General features: G+C 49.3%; 1 protein-coding gene across 1 annotated transcript in view; it reads left to right on the top strand.

Annotated features, from left to right (window-relative positions):
• LOC142292363 (vitamin D3 hydroxylase-associated protein-like) overlaps positions 1–19,848 on the top strand; it is a 116,000-nt gene that overhangs the window by 75,415 nt on the left and 20,737 nt on the right. Inside the window, exon 15 of the mRNA XM_075337680.1 lies at positions 4,031–4,176. Coding sequence (XP_075193795.1) covers positions 4,031–4,176 — 146 coding nt within the window. The remainder of the gene's footprint in view (positions 1–4,030; positions 4,177–19,848) is intronic.

Below are 19,848 nucleotides of genomic sequence, written 5' to 3'. Positions count from 1 at the left end.
GTTGACCCCTCCGTGGGTAGGGGCTGTTGGTCTCGGGGCCCCGGTTGGGGAGTAGGGAGGAGATATAGGTGCAGGTGCCGATGCGGGGAGGCAGCGTGGACGTGGTTGCAACGTTGCCGTGCAGCGCGGTGCCGGATGGCACTGGTGCACTCACTCAGGTAGACAAGGTCAGAGTCTCTGGCAAACCAAACGGCTGGATGGACGGGGCCCACAGTCAGCTGCGATGTTTTCACTCTCCCCGGACGGGTTGATGGTGGCTGTCATTTCCTGCACCTATGTGTATGTGTTTGACTCCTATGGCTTCCCACGGGTAGTCCAATCCCCGGCGGGTACATGTCGGGAGAGCCCGTTTTGCCCACGGGCGCTGGCCCTTGGATCTCTGGCGCTTGGCGGTAGCTCTTATCCAGACGGGTTGGGCTGTTGCCTTCTGACGGGACTTAGGTGGGAATGAACCCCTAAGGTCCAGACCGCAATCAGAGAATTTGACCTTTACGGCGGCTTCCGAACCTAGTCGGGGTCTGAGTACCCTGCCTTGGTGCTTGGCTTCAATCTGCTCCCCGGTTCAGTACCGGCGGGCCACCACCCGACCCCGGTCCTACGGTTCCGCTGACCTCCACCAACTCCTGCAGACGGCCACCACCGTCTGCCGACCTTGCTGATTGTGGCTGGGCTCCGACCCAGACACACACAGTCTTTGCTCCTCTCACTTCCACCTCTCCACTTCAACTCCAACTAAAAACTGACTACTTTTCCCGCCTCCAGTCCTGTGAACTCCTCGGTGGGCGGGGCCAACCGCCTGGCTCCGCCCCACCTGGTGTGGACATCAGACCCTGGAGGGAGGGAACAAGGGTTTTGTTTGACTGGTGCTCCTGACTATGGGAGGAAGGTGTGTGTATGTGGTGTTATTCTGTGACCCCTGGGGTCCAGGGCGTCACACTCCCCCTTGGTAAAATGCACACCGTCCTCACGCTGCCCGTCCATCACCGGTTTTATTTTTCTGAAAAATATAAAAATAAACAACTGTACGCATATTTCAAATCTTCCCTTACGGGAGGCATGTCACTTTTAAACGTTACTAACGGTAATAAAAACACTTTTAATAACAACGGACGGGTCCCAGTTCTTCCGCTTTCCCACCCAAACAACCTAAACCTTGATGCTGTCCCAGTCCGGAAAACGGAACCTGGTTCAGGTTGCCCAAGCGGGAACGGGTACGGTGTCTCACACCCGGCTGTCATTCAGGGGGCCCCACATCCAGGGGGACCCCTGACCCCGGAGGATGGTCACCGGTCCTGGTGGGGACTGGACCCCAGCCTTCTCTGCTGCGGGTCCTTCCTCCAACTTGCCTCTCCGGAGGCGGTTAACAGAACTCCAGCCCGGAATTATTTACAAGCCCACAAGTTCGTGGGTGGCCTGCTAGTTCTCGGCCGTGTTCATGAGCAGTTTCTCATGTGGGCTGGTTCAGGTAATTCTCTCTCGTAATCAGAGAATTTGACCTTTATGGCGGCTTCCGAGCCTAGTCGGGGTCTGAGTACCCTGCCTTGGTGCTTGGCTTCAATCTGCTCCCCGGTTCGGTACCGGCGGGCCACCGCCCGACCCCGGTCCTACAGTTCCGCTGACCTCTACCAACTCCTGCAGATGACCACCACCGTCTGACGACCTTGCTGATTGTGCCTGGGCTCCGAGTCCTGCTGCGAGTCCTTCCTCCAACCTGCCTCTCCGGAGGCGGTTAACGGAACTCCAGATGTGGACATCAGACCTTGGAGGGAGGCAACAAGGGTTTTGTTTGACCGGTGTTCCTGACCAGGGGAGGGGGGTGTGTGTATGTGGTGTTATTCTGTGACCCCTGCTGCTCTTATGTAATAACTGCACTTCCATCCTATGTAATGACAGCACTTCTGCTCTTATGTAGTGACATCACTTCTGCTCTTATGTAATAACAGCATTTCTACTCTTATAACAACATTACTTGTGCTCTTATATGATGCTGGCACTTCTGCTATTATATAATGAAAGTACTTCCATACTATGTAAAGACAGCACTTCTGCTCTTATGTAATGACATCACTTCTGCTCTTATGTAATAACTGCACTTCCATACTATGTAATGACAGCACTTCTGTTCTTATGGCAGCAAATCAATCCTATGTAATTATATTACTTCTGCTCTAATAATAATAATAGCACTTCCATCCTATGTAATGACATCACTTCTGCTCTTATGTAATAACAGCACTTCTGCTCTTATGTAATAACAGCACTTCCATCCTATGTAATGACTGCACTTCTGCTCTTATGTAATAACTGCACTTCTGCTCTTATTTAACAACATCACTTCTGCTCTTATGTGATAACAGCACTTCAATCCTATGTAGTGACAGCACTTCTTCCTATGTAATGACAGCACTTCTGCTCTTATGTAGTACCAGCACTTCTGCTCTTATTTAACAACATCACTTCTGCTCTTATGTGATGATAGCACTTCTCTTATATAATGACAGCACTTCCATCCTATGCAATGACAGCACTTCTGCTCTTATGTGATGATAGCACTTCCATCCTATGTAATGACAGCATGTCTGCTCTTATGTAATGACAGAACTTCTGCTCTTATTTAACAACATCTCTTCTGCTCTTATGTGATAATAGTACTTCTGCTCTTATGTAATGACAGCACTTTTGCTCTTATGTAATGACAGCACTTCTGCTCTTATGTGATGATAGCACTTCATCCTATGTAATGACAGCACTTCATCCTATGTAATGACAGCAGTTCCATCCTATGTAATGACAGCACGTCTGCTCTTATGTAATGACAGCACTTCTGCTCTTATGTGATGATAGCACTTCATCCTATGTAATGACAGCACGTCTGCTCTTATGTAATGACAGCACTTCATCCTATGTAATGACAGCACTTCATCCTATGTAATGACAGCACTTCTGCTCTTATGTAATGACAGCACTACCATCCTATGTAATGACAGCACTTTATCCTATGTAATGACAGCACTTCTGCTCTTATGTAATGACAGCACTTCATCCTATGTAATGACAGCACTTCTGCTCTTATGTAATGACAGCACGTCTGCTCTTATGTAATGACAGCACTTCATCCTATGTAATGACAGCACTTCATCCTATGTAATGACAGCACTTCTGCTCTTATGTAATGACAGCACTACCATCCTATGTAATGACAGCACTTCATCCTATGTAATGACAGCACTTCTGCTCTTATGTAATGACAGCACTTCTGCTCTTATGTAATGACAGCACTTCTTCCTATGTAATGACAGCACTTCTGCTCTTATGTAATGACAGCACTTCATCCTATGTAATGGCAGCAGTTCCATCCTATGTAATGACAGCACTTCTGCTCTTATGTAACGACAGCACTTCTGCTCTTATGTAATGACAGCACTTCTGCTCTTATGTAATGATAGCACTTCTGCTCTTATGTAATGACAGCACTTCTTCCTATGTAATGACAGCACTTCTGCTCTTATGTAATGACAGCACTTCATCCTATGTAATGGCAGCAGTTCCATCCTATGTAATGACAGCACTTCTGCTCTTATGTAATGACGTTGGTTCTGTCCATGTCCTGATTAGTAACCACGCAGGCTCCTTGCTTCTCCTTCTCCTAGGTTACTCTCTTGAGTTGGGTCTTGCAGTATAGGCTTGAATGTGTCCTGGGTCTGTGAATCTCATGATATTTAGGGCTTCCAGCTGTTTGGGGCCTATATAGAGGGCGGTGATTTCTGGACAGGAGATGGCCCAACATATGAGGACTGTGATCAGATCTCGTGTGCCCTCCATAGATTATTGAGCTGCCAGTGAAACACAGAAATGTTATATATGAAGCAAAAATCAAAGGTGACACCGACCCCAGACACTGGCCAAGAGCACAGAGCCTGAAGCCCCAGACAAAATCCCAGGAACCCGACAGTGTGTGACCATCCATAACCCAGGAAGATAAAGGGCAGAGATCAGAAATCCCAGCATTATATCACCTCTGTCTCAACAGCTGCGCTCTCCTGCACCATGCTGTTCAACATCGTACAGTTCCCGGCAGGAGTCGTCCCTTTTGGTTTTGTTACAGCAGAAGATGAGGAAAAACTAAAAAGTTACAGAGGTTACAACAACGACCCCTGGGACAAGCTCTACAAAAAGGTGAGTACAAGGGCAGGAGACTGGAGGCGTGAACGGAGTGTCTGTCCCACACCTCGTCTGCCCCCTCTGGTGCCTCTCTGTGTATAGCAGTGTTTCGTCTCTTCCATCCCCTCTGCTGCCTCTCTTTGTATATATTGCAGTGTTTCGCCTCTTCCATCCCCTCTGGTGCCTCTCTCTCTCTCTCTCTCTCTATTATATATATATATATATATATATTGCAGTGTTTCGCCTCTTCTGCCCCCTCTGGTGACTCTATATATATTGCAGTGCTTCGTATCTTCCATCCCCTCTGCTGCCTCTCTTTGTATATATTGCAGTGTTTCGCCTCTTCCGCTCCCTCTGGGGACTCCTTTTGTATATATTGCAGTGTTTCTCCTCTTCTGCCCCTTCTGGTGCCTCTGTTTTTATATATAGTGCCTTGCGAAAGTATTCAGCCCCCTTGAATTTTTCAACCTTTTCCCACATTTCAGGCTTCAAACATAAAGATAAAAATCTTCTGGTGAAGAATCAACAACAAGTGACACAATTGTGAAGATGAACGATATTTATTGCTTATTTTAAACTTTTGTAAAAAAGAATAAACTGAAAATTGGGACGTGCAATATTATTCATCCCCTGTAAGTGAATCCTTTGTAGTGCCCCCTTTTGCTGCGATTACAGCTGCAGTATCTTGGGGTATGTGTCAATCAGTTTTGCACATGGAGAGGCTGAAATTCTCGCCCATTCTTCCTTTGTAAACAGCTGGAGCTGAGTGAGGTTGGATGAAATATGTGAAAAGGTTGAAAAATTCAAAGGGGCCGAATACTTTCGCAAGGCACTGTATATTGCAGTGTTTCTCTTCTTCTGCCCCCTCTGGTGCCTCTGTTTTTACACAGTGTTTCCACCCATATCCTGTCCACCGCCATTAACCTGAGAATGGCAGCAGCTATAGGCATGGAAGTGGTGTCTAGGTATAGTAAAGTAGCCATGCGCTGCATAATGAAACCGCCTATAGCGCCACCTGGTGGAAAACAACGGAGTTAGCATTTTTATCTCGAAAACGGAACGGGATAGAGAAAAAAAGTGAATTAAAAATTGTACATCATCAATTCAATACGAATCCACAACTTGCATACAGAAATGCTATGATATGAAACCCATGACCCCCCCCCCCCAAACATTGAATGCTGGTCACGCATATGGCGCTCATTAGTGGCCCCCGTCAGCTGCAATGCACATCTGGCCTCTGCACAGTATACTGTATCTTGCTGCAATGCACATCTGGCCTCTGCACAGCATACTGTATCTTGCTGCAATGCACATCTGGCCTCTGCACAGCATACTGTATCTTGCTGCAATGCACATCTGGCCTCTGCACAGCATACTGTATCCTGCTGCAATGCACATCTGGCCTCTGCACATCATACTGTATCTGGCTGCAATGCACATCTGGCCTCTGCACAGCATACTGTATCTGGCTGCAATGCACATCTGGCCTCTGCACAGCATACTGTATCTTGCTGCAATGCACATCTGGCCTCTGCACAGCATACTGTATCTTGCTGCAATACACATCTGGGCTCTACACAGCATACTGTATCTTGCTGCAATGCACATCTGGCCTCTGCACAGCATACTGTATCTTGCTGCAATGCACATCTGGCCTCTGCACAGCATACTGTATCTTGCTGCAATGCACATCTGGCCTCTGCACAGCATACTGTATCTTGCTGCAATGCACATCTGGCCTCTGCACAGCATACTGTATCTTGCTGCAATGCACATCTGCACTCTGCACAGCATACTGTATCTTGCTGCAATGCACATCTGCACTCTGCACAGCATACTGTATCTGGCTGCAATGCACATCTGGCCTCTGCACAGCATACTGAATCTTGCTGCAATACACATCTGGGCTCTGCACAGCATACTGTATCTTGCTGCAATGCACATCTGGCCTCTGCACAGCATACTGTATCTTGCTGCAATGCACATCTGGCCTCTGCACAGCATACTGTATCTTGCTGCAATGCACATCTGGCCTCTGCACAGCATACTGTATCTTGCTGCAATGCACATCTGTCCTCTGCACAGCATACTGTATCTGGATGCAATGCACATCTGGCCTCTGCACAGCATACTGTATCTTGCTGCAATACACATCTGGGCTCTGCACAGCATACTGTATCTTGCTGCAATGCACATCTGGCCTCTGCACAGCATACTGTATCTTGCTGCAATGCACATCTGGCCTCTGCACAGCATACTGTATCTTGCTGCAATGCACATCTGGCCTCTGCACAGCATACTGTATCTTGCTGCAATGCACATCTGGCCTCTGCACAGCATACTGTATCTGGCTGCAATGCACATCTGGACTCTGCACAGCATACTGTATCTTGCTGCAATACACATCTGGCCTCTGCACAGCATACTGTATCTGGCTGCAATGCACATCTGGCCTCTGCACAGCATACTGTATCTGGCTGCAATGCACATCTGGCCTCTGCACAGAATACTGTATCTTGCTGCAATGCACATCTGTCCTCTGCACAGCATACTGTATCTGGCTTCAATGCACATCTGGCCTCTGCACAGCATACTGTATCTTGCTGCAATGCACATCTGGCCTCTGCACAGCATACTGTATCTGGCTGCAATGCACATCTGGCCTCTGCACAGCATACTGTATCTTGCTGCAATGCACATCTGGACTCTGCACAGCATACTGTATCTTGCTGCAATGCACATCTGGACTCTGCACAGCATACTGTATCTGGCTGCAATGCACATCTGGACTCTGCACAGCATACTGTATCTGGCTGCAATGCACATCTGGCCTCTGCACAGCATACTGTATCTTGCTGCAATGCACATCTGGCCTCTGCACAGCATACTGTATCTTGCTGCAATGCACATCTGGGCTCTGCACAGCATACTGTATCTTGCTGCAATGCACATCTGGCCTCTGCACAGCATACTGTATCTTGCTGCAATGCACATCTGTCCTCTGCACAGCATACTGTATCTTGCTGCAATGCACATCTGGGCTCTGCACAGCATACTGTATCTTGCTGCAATGCACATCTGGGCTCTGCACAGCATACTGTATCTGGCTGCAATGCACATCTGGCCTCTGCACAGCATACTGTATTTTGCTGCAATGCACATCTGGCCTCTGCACAGCAAACTGTATCTGGCTGCAATGCACATCTGGGCTCTGCACAGCATACTGTATCTGGCTGCAGTGCACATCTGGCCTTTGCACAGCATACTGTATCTTGCTGCAATGCACATCTGGCCTCTGCACAGCATACTGTATCTTGCTGCAATGCACATCTGGCCTCTGCACAGCATACTGTATCTTGCTGCAATGCACATCTGGCCTCTGCACAGCATACTGTATCTTGCTGCAATGCACATCTGGCCTCTGCACAGCATATTGTATCTTGCTGCAATGCACATCTGGGCTCTGCACAGCATACTGTATCTGGCTGCAATGCACATCTGGCCTCTGCACAGCATACTGTATCTTGCTGCAATGCACATCTGGCCTCTGCACAGCATACTGTATCTTGCTGCAATGCACATCTGGGCTCTGCACAGCATACTGTATCTTGCTGCAATGCACATCTGGCCTCTGCACAGCATACTGTATCTGGCTGCAATGCACATCTGACCTCTGCACAGCATACTGTATCTGGCTGCAATGCACATCTGCACTCTGCACAGAATACTGTATCTTGCTGCACTGCACATTTGGCCTCTGCACAGCATACTGTATCTGGCTGCAATGCACATCTGGCCTCTGCACAGCATACTGTATCTTGCTGCAATGCACATCTGGCCTCTGCACAGCATACTGTATCTTGCTGCAATGCACATCTGGATTCTGCACAGCATACTGTATCTGGCTGCAATGCACATCTGGCCTCTGCACAGCATACTGTATCTTGCTGCAATGCACATCTGGCCTCTGCACAGCATACTGTATCTTGCTGCAATGCACATCTGGCCTCTGCACAGCATACTGTATCTGGCTGCAATGCACATCTGGCCTCTGCACAGCATACTGTATCTGGCTGCAATGCACATCTGGCCTCTGCACAGCATACTGTATCTGGCTGCAATGCACATCTGGCCTCTGCACAGCATACTGTATCTGGCTGCAATGCACATCTGGCCTCTGCACAGCATACTGTATCTGGCTGCAATGCACATCTGGCCTCTGCACAGCATACTGTATCTTGCTGCAATGCACATCTGACCTCTGCACAGCATACTGTATCTTGCTGCAATGCACATCTGGCCTCTGCACAGCATACTGTATCTTGCTGCAATGCACATCTGGCCTCTGCACAGCATACTGTATCTTGCTGCAATGCACATCTGGCCTCTGCACAGCATACTGTATCTTGCTGCAATGCACATCTGGACTCTGCACAGCATACTGTATCTTGCTGCAATGCACATCTGGCCTCTGCACAGCATACTGTATCTTGCTGCAATGCACATCTGGCCTCTGCACAGCATACTGTATCTTGCTGCAATGCACATCTGGACTCTGCACAGCATACTGTATCTTGCTGCAATGCACATCTGGCCTCTGCACAGCATACTGTATCTTGCTGCAATGCACATCTGGCCTCTGCACAGCATACTGTATCTTGCTGCAATGCACATCTGGCCTCTGCACAGCATACTGTATCTGGCTGCAATGCACATCTGACCTCTGCACAGCATACTGTATCTGGCTGCAATGCACATCTGCACTCTGCACAGAATACTGTATCTTGCTGCACTGCACATTTGGCCTCTGCACAGCATACTGTATCTGGCTGCAATGCACATCTGGCCTCTGCACAGCATACTGTATCTTGCTGCAATGCACATCTGGCCTCTGCACAGCATACTGTATCTTGCTGCAATGCACATCTGGATTCTGCACAGCATACTGTATCTGGCTGCAATGCACATCTGGCCTCTGCACAGCATACTGTATCTTGCTGCAATGCACATCTGGCCTCTGCACAGCATACTGTATCTTGCTGCAATGCACATCTGGCCTCTGCACAGCATACTGTATCTGGCTGCAATGCACATCTGGCCTCTGCACAGCATACTGTATCTGGCTGCAATGCACATCTGGCCTCTGCACAGCATACTGTATCTGGCTGCAATGCACATCTGGCCTCTGCACAGCATACTGTATCTGGCTGCAATGCACATCTGGCCTCTGCACAGCATACTGTATCTGGCTGCAATGCACATCTGGCCTCTGCACAGCATACTGTATCTTGCTGCAATGCACATCTGACCTCTGCACAGCATACTGTATCTTGCTGCAATGCACATCTGGCCTCTGCACAGCATACTGTATCTTGCTGCAATGCACATCTGGCCTCTGCACAGCATACTGTATCTTGCTGCAATGCACATCTGGCCTCTGCACAGCATACTGTATCTTGCTGCAATGCACATCTGGACTCTGCACAGCATACTGTATCTTGCTGCAATGCACATCTGGCCTCTGCACAGCATACTGTATCTTGCTGCAATGCACATCTGGCCTCTGCACAGCATACTGTATCTTGCTGCAATGCACATCTGGACTCTGCACAGGATACTGTATCTTGCTGCAATGCACATCTGGCCTCTGCAGAGCATACTGTATCTTGCTGCAATGCACATCTGGCCTCTGCACAGCATACTGTATCTTGCTGCAATGCACATCTGGACTCTGCACAGCATACTGTATCTTGCTGCAATGCACATCTGGCCTCTGCACAGCATACTGTATCTGGCTGCAATGCACATCTGGCCTCTGCACAGCATACTGTATCTGGCTGCAATGCACATCTGGCCTCTGCACAGCATACTGTATCTTGCTGCAATGCACATCTGGCCTCTGCACAGCATACTGTATCTTGCTGCAATGCACATCTGGCCTCTGCACAGCATACTGTATCTTGCTGCAATGCACATCTGGCCTCTGCACAGCATACTGTATCCTGCTGCAATGCACATCTGGCCTCTGCACATCATACTGTATCTGGCTGCAATGCACATCTGGCCTCTGCACAGCATACTGTATCTTGCTGCAATGCACATCTGGCCTCTGCACAGCATACTGTATCCTGCTGCAATGCACATCTGGCCTCTACACATCATACTGTATCTGGCTGCAATGCACATCTGGCCTCTGCACAGCATACTGTATCTGGCTGCAATGCACATCTGGCCTCTGCACAGCATACTGTATCTTGCTGCAATGCACATCTGGCCTCTGCACAGCATACTGTATCTTGCTGCAATACACATCTGGGCTCTGCACAGCATACTGTATCTTGCTGCAATGCACATCTGGCCTCTGCACAGCATACTGTATCTTGCTGCAATGCACATCTGGCCTCTGCACAGCATACTGTATCTTGCTGCAATGCACATCTGGCCTCTGCACAGCATACTGTATCTTGCTGCAATGCACATCTGGCCTCTGCACAGCATACTGTATCTTGCTGCAATGCACATCTGCACTCTGCACAGCATACTGTATCTTGCTGCAATGCACATCTGCACTCTGCACAGCATACTGTATCTGGCTGCAATGCACATCTGGCCTCTGCACAGCATACTGTATCTTGCTGCAATACACATCTGGGCTCTGCACAGCATACTGTATCTTGCTGCAATGCACATCTGGCCTCTGCACAGCATACTGTATCTTGCTGCAATGCACATCTGGCCTCTGCACAGCATACTGTATCTTGCTGCAATGCACATCTGGCCTCTGCACAGCATACTGTATCTTGCTGCAATGCACATCTGTCCTCTGCACAGCATACTGTATCTGGCTGCAATGCACATCTGGCCTCTGCACAGCATACTGTATCTTGCTGCAATACACATCTGGGCTCTGCACAGCATACTGTATCTTGCTGCAATGCACATCTGGCCTCTGCACAGCATACTGTATCTTGCTGCAATGCACATCTGGCCTCTGCACAGCATACTGTATCTTGCTGCAATGCACATCTGGCCTCTGCACAGCATACTGTATCTTGCTGCAATGCACATCTGGCCTCTGCACAGCATACTGTATCTGGCTGCAATGCACATCTGGACTCTGCACAGCATACTGTATCTTGCTGCAATGCACATCTGGCCTCTGCACAGCATACTGTATCTGGCTGCAATGCACATCTGGCCTCTGCACAGCATACTGTATCTGGCTGCAATGCACATCTGCACTCTGCACAGAATACTGTATCTTGCTGCAATGCACATCTGGCCTCTGCACAGCATACTGTATCTTGCTGCAATGCACATCTGGCCTCTGCACAGCATACTGTATCTTGCTGCAATGCACATCTGGGCTCTGCACAGCATACTGTATCTTGCTGCAATGCACATCTGGCCTCTGCACAGCATACTGTATCTTGCTGCAATGCACATCTGTCCTCTGCACAGCATACTGTATCTTGCTGCAATGCACATCTGGGCTCTGCACAGCATACTGTATCTTGCTGCAATGCACATCTGGGCTCTGCACAGCATACTGTATCTGGCTGCAATGCACATCTGGCCTCTGCACAGCATACTGTATCTTGCTGCAATGCACATCTGGCCTCTGCACAGCAAACTGTATCTGGCTGCAATGCACATCTGGGCTCTGCACAGCATACTGTATCTGGCTGCAGTGCACATCTGGCCTTTGCACAGCATACTGTATCTTGCTGCAATGCACATCTGGCCTCTGCACAGCATACTGTATCTTGCTGCAATGCACATCTGGCCTCTGCACAGCATACTGTATCTTGCTGCAATGCACATCTGGCCTCTGCACAGCATACTGTATCTTGCTGCAATGCACATCTGGCCTCTGCACAGCATATTGTATCTTGCTGCAATGCACATCTGGGCTCTGCACAGCATACTGTATCTGGCTGCAATGCACATCTGGCCTCTGCACAGCATACTGTATCTTGCTGCAATGCACATCTGGCCTCTGCACAGCATACTGTATCTTGCTGCAATGCACATCTGGGCTCTGCACAGCATACTGTATCTTGCTGCAATGCACATCTGGCCTCTGCACAGCATACTGTATCTGGCTGCAATGCACATCTGACCTCTGCACAGCATACTGTATCTGGCTGCAATGCACATCTGCACTCTGCACAGAATACTGTATCTTGCTGCACTGCACATTTGGCCTCTGCACAGCATACTGTATCTGGCTGCAATGCACATCTGGCCTCTGCACAGCATACTGTATCTTGCTGCAATGCACATCTGGCCTCTGCACAGCATACTGTATCTTGCTGCAATGCACATCTGGATTCTGCACAGCATACTGTATCTGGCTGCAATGCACATCTGGCCTCTGCACAGCATACTGTATCTTGCTGCAATGCACATCTGGCCTCTGCACAGCATACTGTATCTTGCTGCAATGCACATCTGGCCTCTGCACAGCATACTGTATCTGGCTGCAATGCACATCTGGCCTCTGCACAGCATACTGTATCTGGCTGCAATGCACATCTGGCCTCTGCACAGCATACTGTATCTGGCTGCAATGCACATCTGGCCTCTGCACAGCATACTGTATCTGGCTGCAATGCACATCTGGCCTCTGCACAGCATACTGTATCTGGCTGCAATGCACATCTGGCCTCTGCACAGCATACTGTATCTTGCTGCAATGCACATCTGACCTCTGCACAGCATACTGTATCTTGCTGCAATGCACATCTGGCCTCTGCACAGCATACTGTATCTTGCTGCAATGCACATCTGGCCTCTGCACAGCATACTGTATCTTGCTGCAATGCACATCTGGCCTCTGCACAGCATACTGTATCTTGCTGCAATGCACATCTGGACTCTGCACAGCATACTGTATCTTGCTGCAATGCACATCTGGCCTCTGCACAGCATACTGTATCTTGCTGCAATGCACATCTGGCCTCTGCACAGCATACTGTATCTTGCTGCAATGCACATCTGGACTCTGCACAGCATACTGTATCTTGCTGCAATGCACATCTGGCCTCTGCACAGCATACTGTATCTTGCTGCAATGCACATCTGGCCTCTGCACAGCATACTGTATCTTGCTGCAATGCACATCTGGACTCTGCACAGCATACTGTATCTTGCTGCAATGCACATCTGGCCTCTGCACAGCATACTGTATCTGGCTGCAATGCACATCTGGCCTCTGCACAGCATACTGTATCTGGCTGCAATGCACATCTGACCTCTGCACAGCATACTGTATCTTGCTGCAATGCACATCTGGGCTCTGCACAGAATACTGTATCTTGCTGCACTGCACATTTGGCCTCTGCACAGCATACTGTATCTGGCTGCAATGCACATCTGGCCTCTGCACAGCATACTGTATCTTGCTGCAATGCACATCTGGCCTCTGCACAGCATACTGTATCTTGCTGCAATGCACATCTGGATTCTGCACAGCATACTGTATCTGGCTGCAATGCACATCTGGCCTCTGCACAGCATACTGTATCTTGCTGCAATGCACATCTGGCCTCTGCACAGCATACTGTATCTTGCTGCAATGCACATCTGGCCTCTGCACAGCATACTGTATCTTGCTGCAATGCACATCTGGCCTCTGCACAGCATACTGTATCTTGCTGCAATGCACATCTGGACTCTGCACAGCATACTGTATCTTGCTGCAATGCACATCTGGCCTCTGCACAGCATACTGTATCTTGCTGCAATGCACATCTGGCCTCTGCACAGCATACTGTATCTTGCTGCAATGCACATCTGGACTCTGCACAGCATACTGTATCTTGCTGCAATGCACATCTGGCCTCTGCACAGCATACTGTATCTGGCTGCAATGCACATCTGGCCTCTGCACAGCATACTGTATCTTGCTGCAATGCACATCTGGCCTCTGCACAGCATACTGTATCTTGCTGCAATGCACATCTGGCCTCTGCACAGCATACTGTATCTTGCTGCAATGCACATCTGGCCTCTGCACAGCATACTGTATCTTGCTGCAATGCAGATCTGGCCTCTGCACAGCATACTGTATCTTGCTGCAATGCACATCTGGACTCTGCACAGCATACTGTATCTTGCTGCAATGCACATCTGGCCTCTGCACAGCATACTGTATCTGGCTGCAATGCACATCTGGACTCTGCACAGCATACTGTATCTTGCTGCAATGCACATCTGGCCTCTGCACAGCATACTGTATCTGGCTGCAATGCACATCTGGACTCTGCACAGCATACTGTATCTGGCTGCAATGCACATCTGGCCTCTGCACAGCATACTGTATCTGGCTGCAATGCACATCTGGCCTCTGCACAGCATACTGTATCTGGCTGCAATGCACATCTGGGCTCTGCACAGCATACTGTATCTTGCTGCAATGCACATCTGGCCTCTGCACAGCATACTGTATCTTGCTGCAATGCACATCTGGCTTCTGCACAGCATACTGTATCTTGCTGCAATGCACATCTGGCCTCTGCACAGCATACTGTATCTTGCTGCAATGCACATCTGGCTTCTGCACAGCATACTGTATCTTGCTGCAATGCACATCTGGCCTCTGCACAGCATACTGTATCTTGCTGCAATGCACATCTGGCCTCTGCACAGCATACTGTATCTGGCTGCAATGCACATCTGGCCTCTGCACAGCATACTGTATCTTGCTGCAATGCACATCTGGCCTCTGCACAGCATACTGTATCTTGCTGCAATGCACATCTGGCCTCTGCACAGCATACTGTATCTTGCTGCAATGCACATCTGGCTTCTGCACAGCATACTGTATCTGGCTGCAATGCACATCTGGCCTCTGCACAGCATACTGTATCTTGCTGCAATGCACATCTGGCCTCTGCACAGCATACTGTATCTGGCTGCAATGCACATCTGGCCTCTGCACAGCATACTGTATCTTGCTGCAATGCACATCTGGCCTCTGCACAGCATACTGTATCTTGCTGCAATGCACATCTGGCCTCTGCACAGCATACTGTATCTTGCTGCAATGCACATCTGGCCTCTGCACAGCATACTGTATCTTGCTGCAATGCAGATCTGGCCTCTGCACAGCATACTGTATCTTGCTGCAATGCACATCTGGACTCTGCACAGCATACTGTATCTTGCTGCAATGCACATCTGGCCTCTGCACAGCATACTGTATCTGGCTGCAATGCACATCTGGACTCTGCACAGCATACTGTATCTTGCTGCAATGCACATCTGGCCTCTGCACAGCATACTGTATCTGGCTGCAATGCACATCTGGACTCTGCACAGCATACTGTATCTGGCTGCAATGCACATCTGGCCTCTGCACAGCATACTGTATCTGGCTGCAATGCACATCTGGCCTCTGCACAGCATACTGTATCTGGCTGCAATGCACATCTGGGCTCTGCACAGCATACTGTATCTTGCTGCAATGCACATCTGGCCTCTGCACAGCATACTGTATCTTGCTGCAATGCACATCTGGCTTCTGCACAGCATACTGTATCTTGCTGCAATGCACATCTGGCCTCTGCACAGCATACTGTATCTTGCTGCAATGCACATCTGGCTTCTGCACAGCATACTGTATCTTGCTGCAATGCACATCTGGCCTCTGCACAGCATACTGTATCTTGCTGCAATGCACATCTGGCCTCTGCACAGCATACTGTATCTGGCTGCAATGCACATCTGGCCTCTGCACAGCATACTGTATCTTGCTGCAATGCACATCTGGCCTCTGCACAGCATACTGTATCTTGCTGCAATGCACATCTGGCCTCTGCACAGCATACTGTATCTTGCTGCAATGCACATCTGGCTTCTGCACAGCATACTGTATCTGGCTGCAATGCACATCTGGCCTCTGCACAGCATACTGTATCTGGCTGCAATGCACATCTGGACTCTGCACAGCATACTGTATCTTGCTGCAATGCACATCTGGCTTCTGCACAGCATACTGTATCTGGCTGCAATGCACATCTGGCCTCTGCACAGCATACTGTATCTGGCTGCAATGCACATCTGGCCTCTGCACAGCATACTGTATCTTGCTGCAATGCACATCTGGCCTCTGCACAGCATACTGTATCTTGCTGCAATGCACATCTGGCCTCTGCACAGCATACTGTATCTTGCTGCAATGCACATCTGGCCTCTGCACAGCATACTGTATCTGGCTGCAATGCACATCTGACCTCTGCACAGCATACTGTATCTGGCTGCAATGCACATCTGCACTCTGCACAGCATACTGTATCTTGCTGCACTGCACATTTGGCCTCTGCACAGCATACTGTATCTGGCTGCAATGCACATCTGGCCTCTGCACAGCATACTGTATCTTGCTGCAATGTACATCTGGCCTCTGCACAGCATACTGTATCTTGCTGCAATGCACATCTGGATTCTGCACAGCATACTGTATCTGGCTGCAATGCACATCTGGCCTCTGCACAGCATACTGTATCTTGCTGCAATGCACATCTGGCCTCTGCACAGCATACTGTATCTTGCTGCAATGCACATCTGGCCTCTGCACAGCATACTGTATCTGGCTGCAATGCACATCTGGCCTCTGCACAGCATACTGTATCTGGCTGCAATGCACATCTGGCCTCTGCACAGCATACTGTATCTGGCTGCAATGCACATCTGGCCTCTGCACAGCATACTGTATCTGGCTGCAATGCACATCTGGCCTCTGCACAGCATACTGTATCTGGCTGCAATGCACATCTGGCCTCTGCACAGCATACTGTATCTTGCTGCAATGCACATCTGACCTCTGCACAGCATACTGTATCTTGCTGCAATGCACATCTGGCCTCTGCACAGCATACTGTATCTTCCTGCAATGCACATCTGGCCTCTGCACAGCATACTGTATCTTGCTGCAATGCACATCTGGCCTCTGCACAGCATACTGTATCTTGCTGCAATGAACATCTGGCCCCTGCACAGCATACTGTATCTTGCTGCAATGCACATCTGGCCTCTGCACAGCATACTGTATCTTGCTGCAATGCACATCTGGACTCTGCACAGCATACTGTATCTTGCTGCAATGCACATCTGGCCTCTGCACAGCATACTGTATCTTGCTGCAATGCACATCTGGCCTCTGCACAGCATACTGTATCTTGCTTCAATGCACATCTGGACTCTGCACAGCATACTGTATCTTGCTGCAATGCACATCTGGCCTCTGCACAGCATACTGTATCTGGCTGCAATGCACATCTGGCCTCTGCACAGCATACTGTATCTGGCTGCAATGCACATCTGGCCTCTGCACAGCATACTGTATCTGGCTGCAATGCACATCTGCACTCTGCACAGAATACTGTATCTTGCTGCAATGCACATCTGGCCTCTGCACAGCATACTGTATCTTGCTGCAATGCACATTTGGACTCTGCACAGCATACTGTATCTTGCTGCAATGCACATCTGGCCTCTGCACAGCATACTGTATCTTGCTGCAATGCACATCTGGCCTCTGCACAGCATACTGTATCTGGCTGCAATGCACATCTGGCCTCTGCACAGCATACTGTATCTTGCTGCAATGCACATCTGGCCTCTGCACAGCGTACTGTATCTGGCTGCAATGCACATCTGGCCTCTGCACAGCATACTGTATCTGGCTGCAATGCACATCTGGCCTCTGCACAGCATACTGTATCCTGCTGCAATGCACATCTGGACTCTGCACAGCATACTGTATCTGGCTGCAATGCACATCTGCACTCTGCACAGAATACTGTATCTTGCTGCAATGCACATCTGGCCTCTGCACAGCATACTGTATCGTGCTGCAATGCACATCTGGCTTCTGCACAGCATACTGTATCTTGCTGCAATGCACATCTGGACTCTGCACAGCATACTGTATCTTCCTGCAATGCACATCTGGCCTCTGCACAGCATACTGTATCTGGCTGCAATGCACATCTGGGCTTTGCACAGCATACTGTATCTTGCTGCAATGCACATCTGGCCTCTGCACAGCATACTGTATCTGGCTGCAATGCACATCTGGCCTCTGCACAGCATACTGTATCTTGCTGCAATGCACATCTGGGCTCTGCACAACATACTGTATCTGGCTGCAATGCACATCTGGCCTCTGCACAGCATACTGTATCTTGCTGCAATGCACATCTGGCCTCTGCACAGCATACTGTATCTGGCTGCAATGCACATCTGGCCTCTGCACAGCATACTGTATCTGGCTGCAATGCACATCTGGCCTCTGCACAGCATACTGTATCTGGCTGCAATGCACATCTGGCCTCTGCACAGCATACTGTATCTTGCTGCAATGCACATCTGGCCTCTGCACAGCATACTGTATCTTGCTGCAATGCACATCTGGCCTCTGCACAGCATACTGTATCTTGCTGCAATGCACATCTGGCCTCTGCACAGCATACTGTATCTGGCTGCAATGCACATCTGACCTCTGCACAGCATACTGTATCTGGCTGCAATGCACATCTGCACTCTGCACAGCATACTGTATCTTGCTGCACTGCACATTTGGCCTCTGCACAGCATACTGTATCTGGCTGCAATGCACATCTGGCCTCTGCACAGCATACTGTATCTTGCTGCAATGTACATCTGGCCTCTGCACAGCATACTGTATCTTGCTGCAATGCACATCTGGATTCTGCACAGCATACTGTATCTGGCTGCAATGCACATCTGGCCTCTGCACAGCATACTGTATCTTGCTGCAATGCACATCTGGCCTCTGCACAGCATACTGTATCTTGCTGCAATGCACATCTGGCCTCTGCACAGCATACTGTATCTGGCTGCAATGCACATCTGGCCTCTGCACAGCATACTGTATCTGGCTGCAATGCACATCTGGCCTCTGCACAGCATACTGTATCTGGCTGCAATGCACATCTGGCCTCTGCACAGCATACTGTATCTGGCTGCAATGCACATCTGGCCTCTGCACAGCATACTGTATCTGGCTGCAATGCACATCTGGCCTCTGCACAGCATACTGTATCTTGCTGCAATGCACATCTGACCTCTGCACAGCATACTGTATCTTGCTGCAATGCACATCTGGCCTCTGCACAGCATACTGTATCTTGCTGCAATGCACATCTGGCCTCTGCACAGCATACTGTATCTTGCTGCAATGCACATCTGGCCTCTGCACAGCATACTGTATCTTGCTGCAATGCACATCTGGCCCTCTGCACAGCATACTGGTATCTTGCTGCAATGCACATCTGGCCTCTGCACAGCATACTGTATCTTGCTGCAATGCACATCTGGACTCTGCACAGCATACTGTATCTTGCTGCAATGCACATCTGGCCTCTGCACAGCATACTGTATCTTGCTGCAATGCACATCTGGCCTCTGCACAGCATACTGTATCTTGCTTCAATGCACATCTGGACTCTGCACAGCATACTGTATCTTGCTGCAATGCACATCTGGCCTCTGCACAGCATACTGTATCTGGCTGCAATGCACATCTGGCCTCTGCACAGCATACTGTATCTGGCTGCAATGCAACATCTGGCCTCTGCACAGCATACTGTATCTGGCTGCAATGCACATCTGCACTCTGCACAGAATACTGTATCTTGCTGCAATGCACATCTG

This window comes from Anomaloglossus baeobatrachus, chromosome 2 (assembly GCF_048569485.1).
Source record: "Anomaloglossus baeobatrachus isolate aAnoBae1 chromosome 2, aAnoBae1.hap1, whole genome shotgun sequence".
Classification (NCBI taxonomy): Eukaryota; Metazoa; Chordata; class Amphibia; order Anura; family Aromobatidae; genus Anomaloglossus; species Anomaloglossus baeobatrachus.
This window is presented reverse-complemented; position numbering and strand designations above follow the sequence as displayed.